The following is a 22411-nucleotide window of genomic DNA, read 5'->3' on the forward strand; positions in this document are numbered from 1 at the left end:
CAAGCACAAAGATGGGCCTGGTATCTGGTTGTATGACCACATCCATAGATGCTGATGATGTCACATCAGAAGGAAGGTCCTGGTGGTGGGCTGAGGTACAAGGTATGCTGTGTTTATAGCCTGTTTATATCTTATACAACGTGTTTATATAACATATATAAACGTGTTTATAACCTGTTCATCACTGCGTGCAATAAAATCTGTAAGGCACATTCATCAGACTGTAGAGTACATATAGCTGAGAGAAACAAGGAATGCATTGCCTGATAGAATTAGAATTCCAAACAACTTGTCAGAAGGATTCTAATAACATTGTATTTAATAGGGATAAACATTTAGTCTGTGAAATATCCAGTTGAACTAAGTGAAGGGTGGTTGAACCTGTAGTTTTTGTTCCTCAATATCCCCTCACCCTGCTGGTGACCTTAACCTGATTATTCTCTAGGGACCACTTCCTCTCCACTTTCAGCACAGGGGGTTGACTACATTCCTGCTCAGGGACAGAACATGTGACCTAGAACTAGCCATTCAGCACCAGCATTATCCTGGCCACAGATATTGGTTCAGGGATGTGCCTCAATCAGAGCCCATAAAAGGCAATGATATTTTGGATATTTTGGGATTGCTGGGAACAAGTTTTGTTCTACCACCCATGAAACTGGGAGTTATGGGGGGTACATCTTATGGGTGGAGAGCTTATGAATGAAGACAACACAAGAAGAGCAGAGCTGGGCTAAGAGAAAGAAATAATTGAGACCTGATGACATCATTTGAATTCCTGAATCAAGCCATACCTTAAGCCAGCACCATTTCTGGAACGTTTACATGTCCCAATAAATTTCTTTTTTTGCTTAAGTCAGTTTGCATAGATTTTATGTGTTTGTTTTTCTTTTTAATCACTGCAAGAGTTCTAACTAACAGAAGATTTTAGTGGTGGCACATTAAAAAAGCATTTAGGGATTTAGCTGGGCAATTAACACTATAGGAATTAACAGTGTGACAGTAAACTAGTAGGATCTCTGGCTGCAGTAATAATAGTCTAGTAATGAGACTGAGGGAGATAATAGGCTTTTTCCATTCTTAACGGGTCAGTGTCATGTTGAGGTCTATGGCCCATGGATTAAATGGGCTATAGGTAGCTGGAGAACATTCCGAGGAGAGTGACCAGAGTATGACTGGACTTCATGTCACCTGATGAACAGTGAAAGGAAACAGATCTGTTTACTCTGAAGATTACTCTGTGTGGTCATCATGGTTGCCTTCAGATATTTGAAGAGGTTCTTTTTGTTTTTTTAATTAAAAAAACTGTGGTAAATATACATAACATATGCCATTTTAATCATTTTTAAGTGTAGAGTTCAGTGGCTTGATGTACATTCACATTGTTGTGCAACCATCACCACTATTCAGCTTCAGAACTCTTTTCAGCTTCCAAAACTCAAACTCTGTATCCATTAGACAAAAAACTCCCCATTCCTCCCTCCCCTCCATCTCCTGGAAACCACCATTCCATTTTCTGTCTCTATGAATTTGACCACTCTAGATATCTCATTTAAGTGGAATCAATAGTATTTGTCCTTTTGTTACTGGCTTATTTCACTTAGCATAATGTCCTCGAGATTCATCCACATTGTAGCATGTGTCAGAATTTCCTTCTTTTTAAAGGTTGAATGATAATCTGTTGTATGTATGTACCACATTTTGTTTATTCATTCATCTACTGGTGGACACTTGGGTTGTTTCCACCTTTTGGCTATTGTGAATAATGCTGCTGCAAACATCGGTATACAAATAACTCTTTCAGACTCTTTCGAGTATATACTTAGAAGTGAAATTGCTGGATCACATGATAATTCTATTTTTAATTTTTTAAGGAACCACTGTACTGTTTTCCAATGTGGCTGCAACATTTTATATTCTCACCAACAATGCACAAGGGTTCCAATTTCCCCACGTCCTTACCAACACTTGTTATTTCCTGTTTTTGCTTCTTGTGTTTGTTTGTTGTAATAATAGCTAGCTTAATGGGTGTGAAGTGATATCTTGTGGTTTTGATTTGCATTTCCCTATGATTAGTGATGCTGAGCATCTTTTCATGTGCTTTTTGGCCATTTGTATACCTTCTTTGGAGAAATGTCTAAGTCCTTTGCCCATTTTTAACTGGGGTTGTTTGTTCTTCTGTTAAGTTGTAGAAATTCTTTATATATTCTGGATATTAACTCTATATTAGATATATAATTTGTATACTTTTTCTCCCATTCTGTGGGTTGCCTTATCGCTCTGTTGATAGTATCGATGTATAAAAGCATTTAACTTTGAACTTAGTTCAATTTGTCTATCTTTTGTTGTCTGTGCTTTTGACATCACATCTAAGAAATTACAGTAAGCCCCCTACATATGAACAAGTTCTGTTCTGAGAGTGTGTTTGTAAGTCCAATTTGTTTTTAAGTCCAACAAAATTAGCCTAGGTATCCAACAAACACAATTGGCTATATGGTACTGTACTGTAATAGGTTTACAGTACTTTTCACACAAATAATACATAAAAAACAAACAAAAAATAATGAAAACATTTTTAATCTTATAGTACAGTACCTTGAAAAGTACAGTAGTACCAGCTACATCACCACTGCTTTTACGCTTGCTTCCAGACATCCTGGGCTTGCAGTAAGGATGCTGTACTACTAAACTTTATACAGTACTGTATGGTACACAAAAGCACAACCACTTGTAGAGGATGCACACACGTGACAATGTGAGCCAGACACATGAACTAACTTACGTGATTGGACATGCAAACTCACATTTGCATTTTTGAAAGTTTGCAACTTGAAGCTTCGTATGTAGGGGACTTACTCTATTGCCAAATTCAATGTCATGAAGCTTTCCCCCTATGTTTTCTTCTAAGAGTTTTATAGTTTTAGGTCTTATGATTAGATCGTTGATCCATTTTGAGTTATTTTTTGTAGATGGTGTTAAGGTAAGGGTCTGACTTCATCATTTTGCATGTGGCTGTCCAGTTGTTTCTGCACTATTGCTGAAAAGACAATTCTTCTCCCATTGAATGGTCTTGGCACCTTTGTTGACTCCTCAGTTGCCCCCTAAGTTGACCATAGATATATGAGATTATTTCTAGACTCCCAGTTCTATTCCATGGATCTATATGTTTGTCTTTATGCCAGTACTACACTGTTTTGATTGCTGTAGCTTTGTAGTATGGTTTGAAATCAGGAAGTGTGAGACCTCCAACTTTGTTCTTCTTTTGTAAGATTTTTTTTGGCTATCTGGGTCCCTTGAAATTCCATATGAATTTTAGGATGGGTTTTTATATTTCTGCAAAAACATCATTGGGATTTTGTTAGGGATTGTATCAAATCTGTAAATCTCTTTGGGTAGTATTGACGTCTTAACAATATTGTCTTTCAATCCATGAAACACAAGACATCTTTCCATTTATCGGTATCTTCTTTAATTTCTTTCAACAATGTTTTGTAGTTTTCAGTGTATAAGTCTTTTGCCTTCTTGGTTAATTTTATTCCTAAGTATTTTATTCTCTTTGATGCTACTGTAAACAGGATTATTTTTCAAAGAGCTTTTAGCCAAGTTTATGGTTAAACTTTTATGTGAAATTCCAGCAGTTAGAAATAGCAGTGGGTGAGAATGACAGAAGAGTATTTTAATGATCAGAGAACTGTAAAAATGTCCTAGGTCTCCTCAAGAGGTAGTGAACTTCCTGTAATTAAAGATGTCAATCTTGGGACTTCCCTGGTGGTCCAGTGGTTAAGACTTCGCCTTCTAATTCAGGGGTTGTGGGTTCGATCCCTGGTCAGGGAGCTAAGATCCCACATGCCTCGCGGCCAAAAAAACAAAACATAAAACAGAAGCACTAGTGTAACAAATTCAATAAAGACTTTAAAAATAGCCCACATCAAAAAAAAAAGAAAAATCTTAAAAAAAAAAAGATGCCAGTCTTGGCTAGGTGGTCACCAAGGGAGTGTGTTGCAGAAGGAATTCAGACACAGAGTGAAGCACAAGGTATGGGGAAGGGAAGATGTGTGAGGCAAAACAGAATGTATTTCAGGGTTTCTTCTAACCCTAAGATACCATACTAAACTACAGAGTGATTAGGAAATAGGAAATGAAGGCGCTTCCATAGAAGTTGTATAGAAACAGTCAATTTAAATTGTAATCAATGCAAATAATTAGGCCTAAACTTAAGATAGTGCAAAGAATTTCTGTAGAAATGATGAAGGGTGAAGAAGAAGTAACAAGAATGAGGAGAAGGATAATTGATGGTCCCGGTGGAATCTAAAAAATAGAGGCAAGAAAAATTTTTTTCTATCAAAGATCACAAAACCATTTAAGATATGCAGAAGATCTACATAAACAAACAATACATAAATTCTTCCTTCTCTCCTTCCTTCTTTCCTTATCCATCTCGCTATCTATTATCTATCTACTATTTTTGTCTATCTACCTATCTATCTATCTGGTATCATCTATCTATCTACCATCTATTTATCATCTATTTATCTTTCTTTCTATTCATCTTTAGAGGAGGAGCATGGTTTGAATGGCTTTTGCCTCTCTAACTGTGTGAAAGTTAAACAGATAGACTTATATATGGATGCATAAAGAAAAATTCTAAAATTCACCAAGGGAGAGAGACTGAAAGTAGAGAGAATGGAAAACAGACATAAAGGAAAAGGAAGAAAGAAGAATGTGAACAGATGCAGATTATATTTTATAAAAAGTTATCTATGTATATGTATACATGAAAAATATAAAAGACAAGAAGACGATGCATCAAACATCAATAGAGATAATTTTTTAGATATTATTCAGTACTTTCTATATTTTCCCAATTCTCTACAAAGAATTTATATACTTTTTATAATCACCAAAATAAATCAAGTTTTAAGTGGTGAGAGAGGAGGGTGCCTTACTAGCTTTACATTAATGTGTTACTACTAGAAGGGTAGACAGAGCCTAATGTGTGTCTGTAATAGAGAAAACAAGTCCTTGATACTTGACAAAGTGCTGAAAAAGGAAAAACATACATGTATTTAAAAAATTCTGACCTTTATAAATACCCTAGTAGATTTTTTTTTTAAAACAGGTACATGTTTTAAATTTTTATTAATTTTTACCTAAAAATTGGAAGGATAGACTTTTTGGAAATCATCTATTTCCCTCATTTTTCATGGTTAAAAACCTTGTAAACGGTTTTCTGGATGTGTCATAAATTATCAACTTAATTCCAAGGGCCCAACTTTTTAATAGTAGGATTGCAGAAATATGACAGGCTGCTAGAAATGTTTTAGATTAGAGGACCTTCTTCAAAGCTTCTCACATTTTACACAAATATGGGTTCCTTCATATAGTGGTTCTGTCTCTGGGTTATTGCAGAGTTCCTTGGGAAAGCCCTTGACTGCATCAATTACTGGGCCTACTTTGTTGAAATTACCCAGCGGTCAGCTTGGCATTTGTTCTGCTTAAGTTGAGACCGTGTTGTGGAACAGCCAGGTCAATGTAAGGATAGATTGGGTACTGCAGTTTCAAGAGTCCAGACCAGAGGGTCTTGGGAGAATTTCTTTGGTTCATTCTATTCTGAGAATCCTTGGGTGGCTGAATGCAGCCTAGAGTCACTAGTGAAGTCTGGATTCATTTGGGGCAACTACAGAAGATTCCACAGATATTTCTCACATTGTTTTTTGGAGTGGAATTGATTGCATCTGAAGAACTGAAATTTATTCATTTATCCATTTACTTAACAAACATCTACAATGGGCTAGTGAAACTGCAGGTACAAACGTTGTAGAGTCTCTCTGTTCCTAAGAAAAACATGCGTTAATGGGAAAAGAAGTATGTAATTTATGATTGAGATATACTAGGGATATTATGGCAGGACAAGAGGAAGAATGATTTAAACGAATAGGTTCCTGGGCATTCTCCTAATCCAGATCACTCTATCCTCCCTCAGGATTATCTTGGGTGCTTTGGGGACAGTAGAGAAATTGTGTTTTGGGAGCTGCCTGGAATGATCTATCCATAAGGTGGTGAGGTCTTTTCACTTTTAGGGAAGATGCCAGGCCTTCACTGCACCCTGATGGCTCCATGTAACAATATTGCCACCCACTGGTGATAAAGAGTCTCTCTGGGCCTTGACCTTGGCCCTGAGCCAGGATGGTGCCAGTTCTGCTGGACAGAATTAAAAGCCAGTTTGGAACACTCTGGTCATGTAGGAACAAGTTTAAGGTCATTGATACAGTTGGCTGGCATTGAAAGCAAATTAGTTTCATGTGACTCATCATATACATCATATGATACAAAGCATGCATACATGCAAGCAATATAGAAAAATAGTAAGAGCCCAGCCTCCAGAGTTTGAATCCTAGCACTGCCAATTTCCTGATAGCTGTGTGATCTTGGGCAAGTTACTTAACCTCTCTATTCTCATTCTTCTCTTGTCAAATGGGTAAGAAGAGTATTTAACTCACAGGGTTGTTCTGAGAGCTAAATGAGTTCATCCACATAAAGTGCAATGCCTGGCACAAAGTATTCAAAGTATGTCAACAATAATACATTATCACCATTACTACTTTGACATAGATAGGAACCTCTGTCTTCTTTCCCCTTAAAGAGACCCTTTGCCTTGCTCAGCAGGCTGTAGAGATTTTGTGAGCTGAAACATTTTGCTATTTCTCGCGTTTTCTCCTACAGTCCCTCAGGGTGTACTGGCTGAGGCTTTAAGAGTGTTTTATAAAGTGCCAGTCATATGGGAGGAGGAAAAAGAGTTTCTTTTTAACATTTTAAAGAGAAAAATAGCTCCAAGCTTTCTGCATGTGCCAGCTGAGAACAAATACTCAAAGCAACCTTCATGCCGTGGGAGTGGAAAAGAAGGGATTTCATTCTGTGGGGAGGAAGTCTTGCAACAGTATTATCTCAAGGGTAAGTATCTGGCCACAATCAGACCTTTCTTCATAACCAAACTTGTGATGCAACATAAACACATGCTGTATTTCTTTGAATCTCAGCATCACTGTGTTCCTCGGGGTGACTCTTCTGACCTGTGAATGACATTCCATGGCTCGCATCTCTACTGGACACAGGGTAGGGGATAGTGCTGGGAAATGGAATCTGCTGTTCTAAGAAACATGTCTGTGTTAAACTTCAGTGACGATGCCTCCCTAGAGTGCATTTTCATAAAATGAACTTTCATTTTAATAACACTAATTCTTAAAAAGAACTCAATCTTCAATGCATAGGACCTTTAGTATGTGTGCAATAAATGGACTGACTGACTGATGTAGTATTCATGTTCAATAGCTTTCTCACCCATTGGAGTCTTGTGGAAATCTCCTTGATGTTAAAAATATTGTGTCAAGAAGTTCTTTGGTAAGTAGGCAAGTATAAATCTTAAATGATTTTATGAAGGACTATGCTAGCCTAGCCAGTCTTTGGAAATTAAAAAGTAAGCCAAGCGTTATTTTGAACACTGTTCCTTTGATCTTCCTTACTTTCTTCTTGATCAAATGTATGACACCACCCACCTCTTTCACTTTTAAGAAATGGGAAGTGTTCATGTCAGGAATTTGCCATTTTAACTGGGGACTCTGGAAGGAGAGGAATAGGTGAAGAAGCGGGGTTTGTTTAGTTTGCAGAAGAGTAGACTTAGTTGGACATGACTGCTGTTGGAAAAGATGGAAGAGAGTTTAGGATTGTTTTCTGTAGATCCAGAGGGAAGAACTAGTATTGGTGGATAGAAATTGGAATAATTAAGATTTTTAATAACTAGAGCTGTTCAGAACTAGAAGGGATTATATTGTGAGCTGTGTGCTCCTCATCACTACCCATGTCTAAGCAGGTTCTGATCAAGCATATCTCGGGATGCTCTCGAGGAGATGTCTGTATTGAGTAGAAGGTTGACCTCTAAGGTTCCTTCTGTGATTAATATTCTATGTGTCTTTCTCCTATCTGTGTAGAACCAAATAATGAATCACCTATTGTTGATGAACAATGACTGTTGTGCTGAAAAGGATTTGGAGAAGTGGGTTTTCCTCGAGTCCTTTAAAAGGTATCCTTCCTAGTGGCCCTCCACTGTGGCCACTTGTAAAACTGCCCCAAGTGCCTTGATCACCTGAAAATAGTTTAAGAAAACAAATGCAATTTGGGTGGCTTGTCCAAGTGTCAGAGATTGAACCAATCTATCTCTCTGTAGTCCTTTAGATTTGCATCTCTCCTTTTGTAGTCATCCTGTCAGCTGGGCTTCCATGGCTGTCTTCATTGTCTTGACTCTGTTTTCTCCCTCTTCATGACTGTCTCATGGGTTCCTCAAGGTAATTGAAATGGAATCCCTTCTTACTATACTGGAGTTGTTGCTTTATAAAAGGTACAGAATAAAACCCAACCTGGTGAATAATCACCCTTCACATGACCCCACTAGAATTCTGGCAGTATGGCTTTGCTTTCTTTGCAGAAAAAAAAATCTCGAACATTAGATAGTAGAAGTTAGAGTAGTGTTGGATACATTGTAGATACTTGATAAATATGTTTATTGATTTAATTAGCATATTCTTTTCCAACTGGCAAATTGAAGAATACATATACGAAATGAAGTCTCATTCTTTTCAATCCTTGGGAATAGAATTAGGAAAAGTGATAGAAGAAAGAGTCTTCTGTTCCTTTAAATAATTTCATAAGGCATATCACTAGCATTTCAAGTAGAGTTGAAGTAAATGAATAGCTTCCCTCAACTCTCATAGATTATGGATATATGGTTAAGTAAGGCTGATTTAAACTGTATCATCAGAGCTGTGAGTATGTAATATTGTGAGGTCTAAAACAGTGACAACACAGCAAAGGAAACCATAAACAAAATGAGAAGACAACCTATGGAATAGGAGAACATATTTGCGAACAGTGCAACCAACAAGGGCTTAATTTCCAAAATATACAAACAGCTCATACAACTCAACAACAAAAAACCAAACAACCCAACCAAAAAATGGGTTGAAGACTTAAATAGACATTTCTCTGAAGAAGACATACAGATGGCCAATAGGCACATGAAAAGATGCTCAACATCGCTAATTATTAGAGAAATGCAAATCAAAACTATGAGGTATCACCTCACACTGATCAGAATGGCCATCACTAAAAAGTCTACAAATAACAATTGCTGGAGAGGGTGTGGAGAAAAGGAAAACCTCCTACCCTGTTGGTGGGAATGTAAATTGGTGGAGCCACTATGGAAAACAGTATGGAGGTTCCTCAGAAAACTAAACATAGAATTACCATAGGATACAACAATCCCACTCCTGAGCATATATCTGGACAAAACTATAATTCAAAAAAGATATATTCACCACTATGTTCAAAGCAGCACTTTTCACAATAGCCAAGACATGGAAACAACCTAAATGTCCATGGACAGATGAATGGATAAAGATGCCATTTGTAGCAACACAGATGCAACTAGAGATTATCATACTAAGTAAGTCAGAAAGAGAAAGACAAATACCATATGATATTACTTACATGTGGAATCTAAAATATGACACAAATGAACTTACCTACAAAACAGAAACGGACTCACAGACATAGAGAACACACTTGTGGTTGCCAAGGGGGGTGGGGGAGAGGGGCAGGGATGGACTGGGAGTTTGGGGTTAGTGGATGCAACCTATTACATATAGAATGGATAACAACAAGGTCCTACTGTATAGCACAGGGAACTATATTCAATATCCTGAGATAAACCATAATGGAAAAGGATATAAAAAGAATGTATATGTACATATAACTGAGTCTCTGCTGTACAGCAGAAATGAACACAACATTGTAAATCAACTATACTTCAATTTAAAAAATGCAAAAAAAAAAGGTGACAACAGAAATGACTTCTCAATTAAATCTGAATCTCATAAAGAACTTTCTTTTTGAACAACAGAAATATTAGCCAAGTGTATTACTATGAACCACTCTGGGTTCAGTTCTCTATTTTGTAAAATAAGGTTGACTACATCCCTGGGTCTCAACACTGGCTAAACATTAGAACCATCTCGGGAGATAAAAACCAAAAACCAAAAAAAAAAAAAAACCCCTGATACCTAAGTGCTAACCCCAGATATTTTGATTTAATTGATCCGTCATTTCATGTTATTTCATTTTGGATTACAAAAATTATGAAGATACAGATAAGAAGAAAATATATACTCAAAGATAATCACTATTAAGATGTTGGTATGTTGTATATACTTGATTTATAGGCTTGCTTCCCACCCATCCTGGAGCCCTCATTCCTCCACCTGCCTGTGTAATGTAAATATGGGAGTGGGGAGAAGTGCTAGCAGGAGGGGAAGCTTGGAAACCTGAAAGATCTAGTTGCTTCAGAATGTGCAGTTGTGAGCCTCTGCCCTTTCCATCTTCCCCCTATAAAATCTAAACTGTCTCCTGCCCCCTATCCTGCACTCAAAATGGACATGGCTGAAAATAAGTGGTAACCCAACCCAAAGGCTGTATAAAAGAGAAGGCAAGTTCCTAAGGAGCAAGCATAATGGTTAAAAGGTGCAAAAAGCTGTGAGGTCAGGAGGCATAGAACAGGAGGGAGGGAGTTCTGGAAGGTGCTGTAGCTTGGGGTGGGTAGCGCCCTAGGACAGTAGACTCCTGCCTGTGGCTGAAGCTTGGGGCCAGTGGCTGCTGGTGGGGTAGGATTCACTGACCAAGGTAGCAATGCAAATCTCAAATCTCCCACACTGTGATCTTCTATGGATGAGAATACAGTCATAGAACTTGAAGAAAATGACTGAAATTTTCTGAGATCCAATGTGAGTTTGGCTAACACTAAGGCCATTTTGCTACTCATTTATTAAGTGAATCTCTGTTTCTCCTCCCACTCCAAATTCCCCTCCCACAATAAGGGACCAGATGAAGGGTAATATTAAAAGGATCTAATGACTGGCTTGTCAGGTCCCCCATCAGACTGGAGGCAGGCCTAACAGCTGGAGCAGGGTTGATAACTTTTTAGCTGCTGGACTGGGGGCTGTGTGTGTTCCTGGGGAGTGGTTGGAATAATCTCTATTGATCTGAGGATATAGAGGTATTTTAATATTGTAACAACCAGTGACTAATAGTTCTTAGCATGGTGCTGGAGTTACATTTTACAAAAAAAAGATCATGCTGTACATATAATTTTGATTGTTGCTCTTTTTCAAACATTTAATATTGGATCACAAATATTTTCCTATGCCATAAGGTAAGATTTGAAAATGTTATTTATAAAATGTGGCATAAAATCCCATTGACTGGAATTAGCACAACTGATTTAATCATTCTCTTACTATTGAACATTTAAATTGTTTCTCTTTTGGGGGGAATTATTAATCCTGTAGCTATTCCAAATAATGCTATAACATTCTTGCATATATGTGTTTCTGTGCATCTTTATTTCCTTTGGACACATTCCTAGAAATGAACTTGGGAATCAATAGACTTGACTCTTTGTCAAATTGCCCTCCAGAAAGGTTGACCCAACACACCCTCTCCAAGCAGGGCTTGAGAGCATACATTTCACCTCATTCTTTTTTTTTTTTTTTTTTAAATAGGAAGTTTTTTTTAAAATTAATTAATTAATTTATTTATTTATTTTTGGCGGTTTTGGGTCTTCCTTTCTGTGCGAGGGCTTTCTCCAGTTGTGGCAAGTGGGGGCCACTCTTCATCGCCATGCGCGGGTCTCTCACTGTCGCGGCCTCTCCCGTTGCGGAGCACAGGCTCCAGATGCGCAGGCTCAGTACTTGTGGCTCACAGGCTTAGTTGCTCCGTGGCATGTGGGATCTTCCCAGACCACGGCTCGAACCCGTGTCCCCTGCATTGGCAGGCAGATTCTTAACCACTGTGCCACCAGGGAAGCCCTCACCTCATTCTTAATGACACTGTGATTTATTGTTTTTTAAAAAATAATGCTGATGTGAAAGAAGGAAAAGAGTATATCATTTCTAATGGTCACTTCTTTTATTATTCCTAAGAGAGAAGTTTTTTCACATGTTTATGGCCATTTCATGAATTACTTGTTGGTATCCTTTACATATTATTTCAAGGCATTTGTCGTTATCTAATTGATTTGAAAGAGCTCTATATACATTAAGGACACTAACTCTTCATCTGCTATCTATGCTGCAGTTATTTTTCCCTGTTTGCCACTTAAGTTCTCAGTTTGTTTTGTTGGTTTTTGAAAAATAAACCAACAAAATCTGTGGATATTGCACTTATGATTCATTGCCCGTGGAACCTTATACTTATGTGTTAACATTTAGCTGTAATTAATATGGAAATTTTAAACTTTATATTTGCGTGCCACAATTACTTTCTTTCCCCAAATATTGTATAATTCTCCTTTTCTTCACTAATTTGTAAGGGCAACCTTATCATATAGTACCAACTCAATAACACCTTGGAGGAGGCTCCTCCTACAGCCCATTCACTGCAACTGTGGCTTGGAAAGCATGGATGCCAGAACTAACTTCTCTGCAGCGGTATACGCATGAATGTGGGAGTGTGGCCAAAGTGCACCTCAACCACATTCCGTAGAGTCTTGTGGTCTGTCTCTAGTCAAGGTTCTCAGCTTTTTTGTGTTTCCTGCACAGTTTTGAATTCTAGAATTTTTGGTAGCATATTTGAAGGAATTAAACTCAGAACAATCCTAAAGTTAGCAAAAAGTTCGATACAACCATTTTGACGGCACAACAATGTCTCCCAGTAGCTATGAAAGCATCCACTGTTCTGGGGGGTCTCTGTCACTGTCTGAATAACAACCATAATTATGGTCAACAATTATGCCACGCTTCTTATGCACCAGGTACTGTGCTAAACCTTTCTAGAAATCAACTCATTTAATTCTCACCTTACGAGAATTATTCCCACTTTATGGCTGGGGAAACTGAGGCACAGGGCAGGAAAGTGACTTACTCAAAGTCACACAGTTAGTAAGTGGTGAAACTCAGATAAGGCTGCAGGCTGTCAGGCCTCAGATTCAACCCTCTGACCAATGTGCACTACTGTCTATCGCTGCCCATTCACTCAGGTGGCGAAGCCCTCATATATTCCAGTGAAGCTGTGACCTTTCTTGGTGCTGGACAATATTCCACATTCCATTCTCTCTTACTCACAGCAGCCTATATCCTACTCTCCACAAGCTGTGCAGCTCAGCATTCTGCTGGAGAGACATCACTGTGCTAGAGTTTATACTCATTTGTAGCAAAAATAAAATCTACACATTAATTGAAAATTGGGAATGCATCTATGAGGAGCTGCTTGTACACCAAGGAGCGAATTAAAGTTAGTGGTAACAGCATAAAGATTCTAATATGAGGTTGAGCGAATTCTTTTAAAATATTAAGATAAATGTCAAATAACCAAGGAACAAATAGCTCTCATACTGAAGCACAGAAAGAGAATGAAATTTTTCTAATTTATTTTCTAAGGCTAGCATAAACTGCTAAAGACATGTGCCTACAGGCACCTATAGATGGACCCAATTTGTAAACTCAGAGTTCTAAGTTTTAAATTAAATTCTGTGAGATCAGATTAAGTTGGATATTGAAAGAATAATACACCATGACTGAACAGAGTTTATTCTAGAATATAGATGTTTTGATTTTCCAGTGTCTATTAAAAAAATATATCACATCAGTAGAACAAAGGGGAAATATATGATTATATGAATAAAGAATAGAAAGGCATTTAATAAAATTTGGTATCTGTTCCTTAAAAAAAACCACACCTAATAGTGAAAAAATAGGGAAAGAAAGAAGACAAATTTTATCTAATGCAGTAATATATGAAGCAAAAAGAAATGAGATAATAATCATAAAGGAAGAGCAAAATTATCAAAGTTTAATCAAAGCTAACTTTTACTTGTGTTCTTTGCACTGTCCTAACAGTTTCTTTTGAATTAAGCTATTTATTTATTTCAACAATTTTATGAGTAGGTAGTATCTTTACCCTATTTACAGATGAGGGAATTGAAGCACAGAGATGTTTAATAATTTCCCCTAAGTTGTACAGCTATTAAATGGCAGAGCAGGATTTGAAACCAGTCCATCTGGTTTCATCCTGTGCACCAGGATGGCACAAGAGAATTAACCACAGAACCATTAGAATTAATAAGCTAGCCAGACTTAAAATTAAGTATGAAACTAAATAGTTCTTCTATATTAAATAATATGAAGAAACTAACTCCTCCTTACATTGAAAATAACTCACTAAAATGAAAATATAAAATACCCAGTAATAAATATTCAGAATCTAAATAAGGAACTAAGAAAAGAGTTGGATTCATGAAGATACATGCCGTGTTTCCAGACAGGAGAACTAAATAGTATAACTAATTTTAATTATTATACAGATTCATTTTTAAGTTTAATGTCATTTCAGTGAAAGTTCCAACAGTTTTTTGGGGCTGTGGGCTCAGAAAAATGATATTGACTTTCATTTGTAAAAACAAATGGATAAATTTATGCTTTAAAGAAGAAAAAAAAGAATATACTTAAGTATTTGCTTATCTATACCTAGAATCTCTTTGTAAGGATATATAAGAAACTGCTTACATTGTTTTGCTTCCAGGAGGGGATTTGGATGGCTGGAGGGGTTGGTGTGAAGGGAGATTTTTTCACTGTACATTGTTTTATACCTTGAAATTGTGTGAATGTATTACTACACCAAAAGCAAAAACAAACAAAAAGAGGAAAAAAAAATTGAAAAAGAAACCCCCCAAAAATTGAAAAAAGTATTGAAGGAGGATTTCTCTATCAAATCGTAAAACATTATGAAACTATAATAATTTAAAAAGTAAGATTGTGCTTCAAGACTAGATCGATTCCTAGAACAGCACAGAAAGTCTAGAAACCTGCCTGGCACTAGCATGGAAAGTGGAAGCTAAAGGTAGCCTGGCTTTTAAGCAATGGGATGAGTTATATCTACAAGGCAAGTCTCAGACTGAGAGGACAGAACTCCAGAAAAAGAGGAAAGGGAAAGTAGAAGTTCTCCAAGACCTGTGAGCTTTTCTGGGAATTATTTTATTTCTGATGTGGTTTTCTTGCTAGGCAAATTCTGCCCCTTCCAATTTCCAAACAAAAAGCAGTGCTATCAAAAACAGACACCCAGATCAATGGAACAGAATATAGAGCCCAGGTGGGACTTCCCTGGTGGTGCAGTGGTTAAGAATCCACCTGCCAATGCAGGGGACACGGGTTTGAGCCCTGGTCCAGGAAGATCCCACATGCCGCGGAGCAACTAAGCCTATGCACCACAACTACTGAGCCTGTGTTCTAGAGCCCGTGAGCCACAACTACTGAGCCTGCGTGCCACAACTACTGAAGCCCGCACGCCTAGAGCCCGTGCTCCGCAACAAGAGAAGCCACTGCAATAAGAAGCCTGTGCACTGCAACCAAGAGTAGCCCCCGGTCACTGCAACTAGAGAAAGCCCGCGCAGCAACAAAGACCCAACGCAGCCAAAAAAAAAAAAAAAAGAATATAGAGCTCAGAAATAAACCCATACACTTATGGTCAATTAATCTATGACAAAGGAGGCAAGAATATACAATGGAGAAAAAAGACAGTCTCTTCAATAAGTGGTGCTGGGAAAACTGGACAGCTACATGTAAAAGAATGAAATCAGAACATTCTCTAACACCGTATACAAAAGTAAACTCAAAATGGATTAAAGACCTAAATGTGAGACCAGATACTATAAAACTCCTAAAGGAAAACATCGGCAGAACACCCTTTGACATAAATCACAGCAATATTTTTTTGGATCGGTCTCCTAAAGTAAAGGAAATAAAAGCAAAAATAAACAAATGGGACCTAATTAAACTTCAAAGCTTTGCACAGCAAAGGAAACCATCAACAAAATGAAGACAACCTACTGAATGGGAGAAAATATTTGCAAATGATATGACTGATAAGGGATTAATATCCAACATATATAAATAGTTCATATAACTCAACAACAACAAAAAAAATCTGATTAAAAAATGGGCAGAGGGACTTCCCTGATGGCGCAGTGGTTAAGAATCCGCCTGCCAATGCAGGGGACATGGGTTCAAGCCCTGGTCCAGGAAGATCCTGCATGCTGCGGAGCAACTAAGCCCATGCGCCACAACTACTGAGCCTGCGTGCCACAACTACTGAAGCCCAAGTGCCTAGAGCCTGTGCTCTGCAACGAGAGAAGCCACTGCAATGAGAAGCACGTGCACCGCAATGAAGAGTAGCCCCCACTCACTGCAACTAGAGAAAGGCCGCACACAGCAACGAAGACCCAATGCAGCCAAAATAATAAAAAAAAAAGAGCAGAAGAACTGAATAGACATTTTTCCAAAAAGGAAATGCAGATGGCCAACAGGTACATGAAAAGATACTCAAGGTTTCTAGAGTTTTGGGGCCAGGACTAGGGAGGTATGCCATGCCAGAATGTTTTTACAGGGCAACTTTGGCCTGTACTGGTCCATCTCTGGTCCTCACCGTCATCCTGCTTTGCTTCTTCAGCCAATATTGCCAGGGCCACTTCGGCCAGTACTAGTGTATTCTCTGTCCTAAATATGAATGTAGACCCAATTACCGACATGCTATTGGAATTAGAAACACAGTCACTGAACAATAAGCAGAAAAGAAGAAGGAATGATAATAAAGAGGACAATCACCATTCTCCCCAGTCCAAAAGGAGTAAGAGAAACCCTGTTTTTCAGGAGTCTCAGGATGCAATGAAAAACAATAAGGAAGGAACCACTAAGAGGAACCAAAGTGTGTGCATGTTCAAGCAATGATAATGACAGGAGCAGCAGTGTTAATTCCCCAGAGAGAGTAATTGGATCAGAAAGCAGCTTAAACCAGATCATTGCTGAACTCAACAAGAGTACCCTTCAGTCCTTATATGAGGGGTATGTGCTATGCCAAGGTCCTTATTCCCACATCAACCAGATCATAAGGGAGGCACACTTCAACAGCCTATAGCAGCAAGGACAATCTCCAACATGATGAACCAGGAGCTCCTTGTTCCAGCCTAAAATTTGTTTATAAAAGCGATTGCACACACACACACACACACACACACACACACACACACAAAAGAAAAGATGCTCAACATCGCTAATCATCAGGGAATGCAAATCAAAACCACAATGAGACATCACCTCACACCTGCCAGAATGGCCATCGTCAAAAAGAACACAAATAACAAATGTTGTCAAGGATGTAGAGAAAAGGAAACCCACCTGCACTGTTGGTGGGAATGTAAATTGGTGCAGCCACTGTGAAAAACTGTATGGAGGTTTCTCAAAAAACTAAAAACAGGGTTACCATATGACCAAGCAATTCCACTCCTGGGTTTATATCCGAATATAACAAAAACACTAATTCAAAAAGCTACATGTACCCCAATGTTCATAGCAGCATTATTTACAATTGCCAAGATATAGAAGCAACCTAAGTGTCTGTCAACAGATGAATGGATAAAGAGGATGTGGTGTATATATACAATGGAATACTACTCAGCCATAAAAAGGAATGAAATGTTGACATTTGCAGCAACATGGATGGAGTTGGAAGGCATTATGCTAAGTGAAATAAGTCAGACAGAGAAAGACAGTATGATATCACTTATATGTGGAATCTAAAAAATACAACAAACTAGTGAATACAACAAAAAAGAAGCAGACTCATAGGTATAGAGAACAAACTAGTGATTAACAGTGGGGTGGTGGTGGGGAGGAGCGGGGCAGTAGGAGGTACAAACTATTGGATATAAGATAGGCTCAAGGATATACTGCACACATGGGGAATATAGACAATATTTTGTAATAACTGTAAATGGAAATTAACCTTTAAAAATTGTACAAAAAATTAAAAAATAAAATTTTAAAAAGGAGTGCTGTGCTATGAATTCATTACAGGGGGGGAGGTAACTTGAGGGATGGATGTTCTCTTGACCAGGGAAGACCGGTTGTCCACAGGACCTTAGGTAAGTCATCTATAAGAATCACTAGCACTTGCTAAGTGGTTACTCTGGGCCAGGCATGGTTCCAAGCGCTTTGTATGTATTATGTCATTGAATCTTTCTAACCATCCTCTGAAGAGTGTTATAACCATCTTTATAACAAACCTATAACGCCCTCTAGCAGTTACCGAGTGATTACTATGGGCCAGCAGTGGTTGCAGGTACTTTGCATGTATTCCTTAATTCAATCTTTATAAACAATCCTTTGTAATAGCACCATCTTAATTTACAAGGTAGGAAAGTGAGGTATAGAGATGTTAAACAGCTGGGTCACACAGGAAGCGTCACCAGCATAGCCCACTAACAATTCATGGAAAAATAGAATCTGGGTAATAAAATACAGTCGAACCTTTTTTCTTTTTCCTTTGTGATTAGTCTGGTTTCACTTGCTCACCGGGAGCCGCGTGCAGAGGCCTCGGACTGGTACTTGGCACTTCAGACCAGAGCTCCTCCTCGTGTGAAGAGCCCGTGCCAGACACCTCAGCTCTGGGCGCGGGCAGAAGCGCCGCTGCACACACCGCCTCAATTCAAGATGGCCGCGGGCCGTGGGCAGAGACGCTGCTCCGGGGCTGCGCTCTGGAGCCTGAGCGGTACGGCTGCGCCTGCCCTGGGAGAGCTCCGCCCCCCCGCCTCCTCCCCCCGCCCCCTCCCCCCGCCCCCCAGGAGATCCTATAAAGCAGCCCCGCCCACAGCCTGTGAGGACAGCGTGTCCTCTAGAGAATGAGCTCGCGTCTCTCCATTCTTTGAGCAAAGAAGAAAACTCCCCTTTACTTGTGAACCAAACTCAGGCTCATTCTGTTGGTTCCAATGACACCGGCAGAAGGACCGATGCTGGGGCCTGACTGGAAAGGGTCGGTAAAAAGAGTGGCAGCATTGGGACTTGAATTGACTCCAGTGGCCATTACAGTCCAGTACACTGTACCACCGCTAACCCCTCTGTTTCAGTGTTCACATGTAAAAAGTGAGGGAGCTGGATTACACGTTCACTGAGTTCCTTTCAATTCTACAAGTTACTACTATTCTAAGACAAAACACTTCCAGGATCTGGACTGGTTTCTGCAGTGACCACCTGAAAGCAGACAGCTGTGAGCCCATCCCGAGACCTCTCCGTGGTGGTCGTGCTGAGTCAGCTGACTTGAATAGCACTAAGTAAGAAGGATAAAAATGTCATTTCAGATGAATTTCAGGTGTTCCTCTCATGATTCTTAAAAGTAAGGTGTTTTTGTTTTTGTTGTTGTTGTTTCTGGTTTTTTTTGAACACCAAACTGTGTTCTGATTTACTGTTGTGAGTTAGAGAACAGAGGAATGATCTTGGGGTCACCCAGGATCAAAGCTTAGGATGTCAAGGTTAAAATAATTCTCTTTCCTCTTTATCAATTGCTATTTATTTGTGACCTTGATTACAGGGTTGCGGCCCTCTGAAATGTCTCTTGGAGAAATGTTAACCTGTTGCTGCACAGAACAAATAGGTTGAGTAGGAAAATGATAAAGAACCTGGCTTCAGAAGCTTCTGTGGTGGAAGCCAAGCCCTGACCTTACAAGTTCCCAATTCCCATCACATCAGTTCCACAGGTCGAATTCCAGTGTGATCCTACCCTTTTAGCTTCCTCCTCCTCCTCCTAGGAGTCTGGTGTCTTTCTTTGCTCTAAAGGCAGGTTGCCATGGAGACTGGATCTACTACCATGGAAGAGGTCAGCCTGTCACTAAGCTGAGCCTACTGGGCAGAACTCATTGCAAATGGAAGCTCAGCCCTGGGGAGACTTGAGCAAACCTAGCTGCCGTCACCTGTATTTTCCTTTGTGCTAGGAGTCATGAAGGGGTTGATGAGGTGGGTTATAAGAATCCAGAAAGTATAACTTCATGGTGAACAGGAGTGTGAGGAGGGCTTGGGGGTTAGAAACCAGAGTTAAAAATGGGAGCTTTGCCTTTGTCCTGTGTGGCCTTGGATAAGTCATGTAACCTCAGATGGACTAGAAATGGAATCTATCTGACAGGCTGTGTTGAGGATCCAGTGAGATGATAGGAGTGAACGTTTTGCACAGTGTCTGGCTTAATAAATGGGAGCTGCTTAATAAACCAGAGTTATCGCTCTTCTTCTGATTATTACTACCGGTTACAATTCTTGGCCTGATCTCCTCTGTTTCCATTTGGAAGCTACTCCCCATCCCCGCATGGAGGTTGAGTTGCTAGGGTCTATCTTGGCAGCCGAGAAGCTGGGAACAGGCTGGGGCTAAGAGACTCTGAAGAACAGAGCCCTTTGCTAGTTAAGAGAATACAACACTTTCTATACTGAATTCTTTTTTGTATTGCTTGAATATTTTGAAGAAGGTGATGCTAATTTTACATTTAGAAAGAAACCCCAGTACTTAAAAAACTCTGTAAGAACCAGTTGATATCTAATAGTGCAACACCTGTAACATCAAATTACCATCTAAAAGAATTTAAACCGTATTGTGATAACCTGAGATGGATACATCGCCCATGTGGTGTTCTGGCTGGGAATGCATAATCTAAATCTAGTTGTGAGGGAGCGTCAGACAAACCCATAAGGAGGAACTTGGTATTAAAAAAAGAGAGAGACTGTAAGTTCAAAACTGTCAATGTCATAAAAGACAAAGAAAGTCTAAAGAAATGTTCCAGGTTAAAGGAGACTAAAGAGGCCTGATAACTAAATGTAGTACCTAATCCTAGACTGGATCCTGTACTGGGGGTAAAGTGCTATAAAAGACATTATTGGATCAATAGACAAAATTGGAATGCAGGCAGATGAGATAAAAGTACATACACATGTATACACACACACACACAAACACAAATAAGCATATACATACATACATATAGAGAAAGAGGCAGAGAGAGAGATAGAGAAACAGAGAGATACAAAGACAGAGATGTAGAGATGGACACAGAGAAAGCTAACAATAAAGCAAATGGGGTAAAATGTTAACAGGTGAATCTGGGTAAAAGACAGTGTTCTTTATACTGATCTTACAATGTTTCTTTAAGTTTGAAATTATTTTCAAACAAAAAGTTAAAAAAGCATTAGAATGCTATTAAATGTTATATGTGTATATATTTAAATTCTGAGGATACTTTTAGAAATGGAAATAGTTCCCATGTAGACTGGAACATTGTCCCTTCACTTCTTCCCCCAATGGACCCAATAAAACAAGAGTGGCCTCATCAATCAGCAACTGACATTTTAAAACTTTACATAGAGGAAACAAATTTAGGGCCCTTATTAAGCACACAGACCTATTTATTAGGCTTACAATCTTTTACACTTAGGCTTACCCATCTTTTACACCAACCTTGGGCCTCAGTGCATCTAGACCGTCACCTCCTCACCTTGTCCTGTATTTGTGGATGGGTGAGAGGTTTGTTTTTCTACGTGTTTGGGAATAAAAATAGCTACAAGTTTAGTGGTTCTTCCTTTAGGCTCCATTAAAATATCCTTGCATCCAAATGGTTGCCTCAAAGGGAAAATCTATGGATATCAGTTAATCAACACAGTTGTTTAATAATTACTGAAGAAATATGGAGTTAATGAATAGAGATGGTAGGAAAAGCTCAGGGTGGCGACCCAGCTGACTTCCAGACAAGGGGCTAAGTTGAGGATTTGCCTTCTGAAGTTGATCTAGCCGAGTTGTGGGACATAACATCAGGGTTGATTCAGGAGATCTGGTTCACCAGGTGGGCCTTCATTCCCTCTGCGTACCACTCCCAGATTCTCCTTCTTGCGATGCATAGTCAGGCAAGAGGCCCCATTCCCGAGGACACTATGGCTGTCCTATGGTGAAGAATGCTGACAACGACACCACTCCCCTCAACCCCAATCCACTGAATCACTTTCGGTTTCACGGTTCTCTAAGGCAGTGAATGGTAATTGTTTGGATAAGATCGGTCAGGGGCTTCCCTCTAGCTAGGTCCAGAAGAGGGGCCGGGAGTGGATTGGTGTGTCACAACCTTTCCCAGGAGTTGGCTGATGGAAGGGAAGTTCCTGTGTGCCGGAAAGAGGACAAAGAACACAAAGAAGGAGGCAGAGGAGGGGGAGGGGCAGGCTTCCAGTCAACGTGTTTGCCTGGGTTAGGTCTTGAGTGGGCAAGAAAATTGGAAAAAGGATTCTTCTCCTGTTACTTCTTCCCTCTGTTCCTCTTTCTCGACCAAGAGAGGGAGAAGGCTGAGCATTTTCCCACAGGCAACAGATAATCTGCTTCTGAACCTCTGGAATGGTCACCTGCCAGCTAATCTTCCTGTATCTGGACCATCAATCTGAAAATCAAGCACAGAATTCTCCTCAGTGTTCCTGGGTTTCATCCCATTCAAGGTCTGTGCCTAAAATCAGCTGAGCCCAAATCA

General features: G+C 39.3%; 2 protein-coding genes across 2 annotated transcripts in view; one reads left to right on the forward strand and one right to left on the reverse strand.

Annotated features, from left to right (window-relative positions):
• Positions 1-22411, reverse strand: part of ANKRD55 (ankyrin repeat domain 55) — a 92979-nt gene that overhangs the window by 64914 nt on the left and 5654 nt on the right. The gene's annotated exons all lie outside the window — the stretch shown is intronic.
• On the forward strand, positions 16623-17034 carry FAM104B (family with sequence similarity 104 member B). The gene is given in 2 exon segments (XM_028162155.1): positions 16623-16759; positions 16806-17034. Coding segments are annotated over 2 exon segments (366 nt in total).

This window comes from Balaenoptera acutorostrata, chromosome 2 (genome assembly GCF_949987535.1).
Source record: "Balaenoptera acutorostrata chromosome 2, mBalAcu1.1, whole genome shotgun sequence".
NCBI classification, from domain to species: Eukaryota; Metazoa; Chordata; class Mammalia; order Artiodactyla; family Balaenopteridae; genus Balaenoptera; species Balaenoptera acutorostrata.